At 33.1% G+C, this 5,081-nt stretch overlaps 1 protein-coding gene across 1 annotated transcript; it reads right to left on the bottom strand.

Annotated features, from left to right (window-relative positions):
* Positions 328–1,355, bottom strand: LOC105172326 (adenylate isopentenyltransferase 5, chloroplastic-like). Its single transcript, XM_011093710.1, has 2 exons — positions 482–1,355; positions 328–332 (listed from the first exon to the last, which is right to left on the bottom strand). The coding sequence occupies exons 1-2, from the start codon at positions 1,353–1,355 to the stop codon at positions 328–330; spliced, it is 879 nt and encodes a 292-aa protein (XP_011092012.1).

The raw sequence follows: 5,081 nt of genomic DNA on the forward strand, positions 1-5,081 counted from the left end.
TTTGTTTGAGAAAATCTTAAATGGATACTTAACTTTGTCCATCTCTATAAGACAGACCTATAATCCCCAAGCTCTCCTGGTAGATATACTATCTTCACTATTGGCTGATACCAAGGGAGCTTCTCCTGTGGCAGCTTTAATTTTGTTGAAAGCTATCATATCTGGTCTCTGCAGCTTCATAAAATGGAATGCTGGATAAGACCCCTTTCCTGCAGTTTCTGGAGCTATTGAAACAAATTTTATCTCTAGAACATCGCCTCTCTTCAAGTGGCTATAAATTGGATTACATATATACTTCACTGATCAAAGCATTGAATATTAATGCTTTCACACTGATTGTACCGCCATGAATTTTAACTCAGTATATCCGTAGGACTACAAAATTTTGCTGCTCATACATATTGTTTATATGCACGAAGGTACATAATTGATCATACTAATTGTTCATATGCACTTAATTTTGTATCTATATTTTCTTTGCAAATGAAATGGGCCACAATGTTCGTACTAGGCTCCAGCACCAATTTCTCCCATGCTTCATTGGCATCTCCACTACGTTGAAGGAATACCTCTGTGGCGTTCAACCGATGGATCCGCCACCCGAATTCCTCCCTCATCCTAAAATTCATTTCCACTTGACGGCAAGCTAATTTGCAAGTGTACCTCTTAATTTTATCAATAGCTGCCTTAAGCAGCTTAGCCCTAGTTTCACCATCGACAAGACCCTCACTCCTGAAAAACTCATCCATCTCTGGGATCCCAATGGCACGCCTAATCCCATAATCATAATCGCGAACTTTTGGGTCAAAAAATGCCTTACCCTCCTCCACCAACCCGCTATCCACCATCTGATCAACCCTTTTTGACATGTACGAATGCAAGACCGGGATCGCCACATCCATCCAGAGAAAACAACACTCGTACTTGGAGGGAAACTCAGTGTCGTCACTGGCAAGTGCCTGTAAAAAGGAATTAGACCCTCCCGCAATGATTGGCAACCGATTCTTTTGAATGATGGCATCAGCAGCCAGCAATGCATGATGTACAAAATCATGTACAGTGAAATCCATCTCGGGATCAATGATTCCGAGCAAATGGTGTTGCGCGCCGCTGCATTCCTCATTTCTCACCTTATTGGTAACTATGTCTAGGCCCTTGTAGACCTGAATCTTGTCCGAGTTAATGACCTCTGCCCCGAAACGGGTGGCCAGGTCTATCGCCAGGCGCGATTTGCCTGTGCCAGTGGCACCCAATACCACCACCACCTTTTCCTTTCCTTGGTGCTTCTTCATCATGCCCTGAACTGAAAAGTTAATCATGCTAGATTGTGCTGGCTTCCAGGCGGAGATCGACATTCTAATTGGTTATTCTTTTACTTCTTTTAACACCTGTCAATTACGTCACAGAAATAAAAAAGGAAAAAGTCCACGTGTTAGAATACTCTCAAACTAAACAAACAAAACATGTACCAAATACAATCTACTATTTTAGAACATCTATCTATCATAGAGTGACAAGCAGTTCCCAATTCATGGATTAATTTCTCTTCTTCAAAAGGATTTGTTTGAAGAAAAACTTCAAACATTTGTGGGCTCTAGAGAGAATCACGAACAAGTTTTATTGATGTGAAAGAAATTACCTAGGCAATTGTTTGAAACGTGAAGAAACATAGGATGTGTAGGGGGGCATTTATACATACATACGTACACACAATGTGGAATAAATCAAGCCATTCATAACTTCACCCCTATCTCTATCCACTTACTATGTAACAATTCAAATAAATCATGGGCAACGCTGTGTCCAAATTACTGTATTTTTTACTATATTTACGAAATAGCAAAAGAATCATTAATTATTGCTAAGTTATCGTAAAAAGATAATACAAATACTAATCATAATTAAGATGTCAAAATCTACACCGTGCAGGTACTATAAGAGTTGCAATAAATTCATCGATAATTAATTTTTGTAAAAGAATTATTCTTTGGATGTAAAATGAGTGATGTTACTATATTGAATGAGAAAAAAATTATGAGAAATTGAAAGTTAATGATGAAGTACTTAGTGATTATCCATATCTTACGTAGGATTTGCTTTTGAGTAAAATCGAATGAGTTTACTAAATTGAATTTTGAATCCGAAAAAGTACTCTCATTAATTCGTCAACCTACTATATATGTGAAAACATAGATTATAATGATAAAATCTATATTAATTGAACGTTAATAAATGTGGTCTATAGATTTTATTCCTTATTTAGATTTACTGAAATTTAATTGGAGCAAATTCTGAATGTTAATTATACTTTTCTTGTAATTATTACTATATAAAATTGATTCATGTATTGGGACATCTTTTGGTCCAAGATTAATATGAAAGTAATTAAGTTGCAGTATCCATCCGTTGATGATACTGATTGCATCCATTTATTATATTTTTTTTTGTTTTAGTTGTGTAATAACGATTTTGTATGCAGTAGAAAATTAGTTTCCTGAGTTATTTTACATGAATTGTTCATTATATTGTTGTAGGAATTAATCACACAACTTATTCCTCGTTAATATTAAATTATATTGCAATGATTAATACGCTTTTATAAATATCATAACCGTTAACATGCGATCATTCGTGTTAGTCGTCTTATATTAATATATTCAAATTATACATTTATGCATCAATCTCAAATGCAATCGCGAACAATTTGATTTAATTTATCCCTATGCACATCAACAAGAAACACATATAATCCTATTTGCAACTAGTTAAAATATGCCGATACATTTTGTACAATAAACAAAAGATGTAATCGCTACACAAACTAAATTAATACTCACATCCATATGAGTATGATCAATGAAGGATGTAATCCGTACTCAAACTAAATTAATACTTACTTCCATATGATTCTTCCACATATATACGAACAAAATTTATTATCTCTGCTTATACCAATTGAAATAGTGTTCGAGCAGTTAGTATAAATTACTAAAATTATCAAAATTATAAATTTTGTTCATACATATGTTGAAGCATCATATTGAAGTAAGTATAAATTTGTTTGTGTTCGGATTACCTCCTTCGTTGATCATACTCATATGGAAATGAGTATTAATTTAGTTTGAGTAGTGTAGAGTGGAAATCACCAGAAAATACTATCCAACTATTACCAAAATTGGAGTACGAAATTCCTTATGATTATTACAGCCCAATATACAACTTAAATGATAACATCAAATGAAAGAAATAATGAAATAATTAAATCAAAAAAAGTACAGTGATTAACAGGCTCAGAGTAGCCAAATCAAATATCTATATAAAGGAATATGGTCACAAGGCACCATTTCCACTATGAACCGGCTCACGGTAACTCCACAAACAAAGAAACCGACTACAACTCTGATCACTTAGATCTCAGTATCACACGGTCACAAAGACCCCAATTAAATATTTCACAAAGTACTTTTGTGAATGGTGAAGGAGATAAACAGCTTGATTCATGTTTTAGCCGAAAGGGAGAATCCCCTATTTAAAGGGGTGAAAACTGTGGTAGATAAGGAAAACCTTGGTATCTTTCCTAAAACCATTAGATTGGTCTAGGAAAGTGGCCATGGCTTCCGGAGAAGAGAAGGAAGAAAATCACAAAGAGGATTTGGAGAGGAGAGGACGTAGACGATGCAGAAAAAACAGAGAAGAGGGAATGTGAGATTTAAGGTTAAGGATGTGATATAAGTAGGTAGATAGGATGAGTCGGGTTACCGGGTCGGTTGTGGGCTGCCAAATGGGTCAGGTAATTGGGATGACAAGGTCGGCGTTTTAATAAGTCATCGGGCTACAGATTTTAACAAGTAGGGATTACATTTTTTGTTGATCATACTAAATGTATCGACACGTTTTAACTAGTTGCAAATAGGATATTATATATTTCTTGTTGATCATGAGTTTTAATTGGTATAAATAGGATTACATATATATTTCATTGATCAAAGCATTACATATTCATGCTTTCATACTAATTGTACCGTCATAAAGTTTAACTTAGTATGTCAGTAGGACCACATAATTTTGTTGATCGTACTAATTGTTCATATGGAGGAAGGTACTCATATATTTTGTTAGTAAAAGCATGACATCATTCTTGTACCCTAATTGTACGGACATTGGTTTTAGACTGGATCAACATAATAAAATCTTTGGTAGACCATAGTAATTGCGAGTACAAGATTTTTCACTTGATGATCATACTAAATACACGGAACATGAATTTTTAGTTGGTATAAATAAGATCCCACAAGACTATATTATACTTTATTGATACAAACATCATTAATATATTCACATTTATAATTAAGATAATTTCGAACTATTCTTGATCATATTGATTGTACTGACATAAGCTTTAAATTTATATGAGTAGGATTATATTTCAAAATAATTTTATAAACAAAGTTTAATTTCGTAACTAGGACTAAATATTTCATTGATGGAAGCACCATAAATGTACATATATGAGTTTTATTAACTTAGATAAATGTTACAAGAATTAATCACACATCTTATTCCTCGTTCGTATTCAAGAATATAGTGATGAATAATACGCTTCTATAGATATCATAAATGTTAACTTGCAATCACAATTCGTGTTAGTCATCTTATACTAATATAATCGTATTACACATTTATTCATCAACCTCAAATCAAATCATGAATAATTTGATTTAATTCTCAACTTTATTCAAGAACTCCGGGATACATATGTGTACATATATATCCACCTACACACCCATAGTATTTTTACTTATATTTTATTGACAACACTAAATGTTTTAGTAATATAATTTTAACAATTTTACACCTGTAAAAACAAATTTTCATAATTTGTGTAGCACAAAAAATGACACCCCCTCATAAATTACAAGACAAAAACTGTTACTATATAAAATTGGAGCAAATTCTGAATGTTAATTATACTTTTCATGTAATTGTTACTATATAAAATTGATTCATTTATTGGGACATCTTTTGGTCCAAGATTAATATGAAAGTAATTAAGTTGCAGTATCCATCCGTTGATGATACTG

This window comes from Sesamum indicum, linkage group LG10 (genome assembly GCF_000512975.1).
Source record: "Sesamum indicum cultivar Zhongzhi No. 13 linkage group LG10, S_indicum_v1.0, whole genome shotgun sequence".
NCBI lineage: Eukaryota > Viridiplantae > Streptophyta > Magnoliopsida > Lamiales > Pedaliaceae > Sesamum > Sesamum indicum.

Excerpts from the sequence above, each read along its gene's own strand:
- LOC105172326 (XM_011093710.1), bottom strand. The coding sequence starts at position 1,355 with ATGTCGATCTCCGCCTGGAAGCCAGCACAATCTAGCATGATTAACTTT.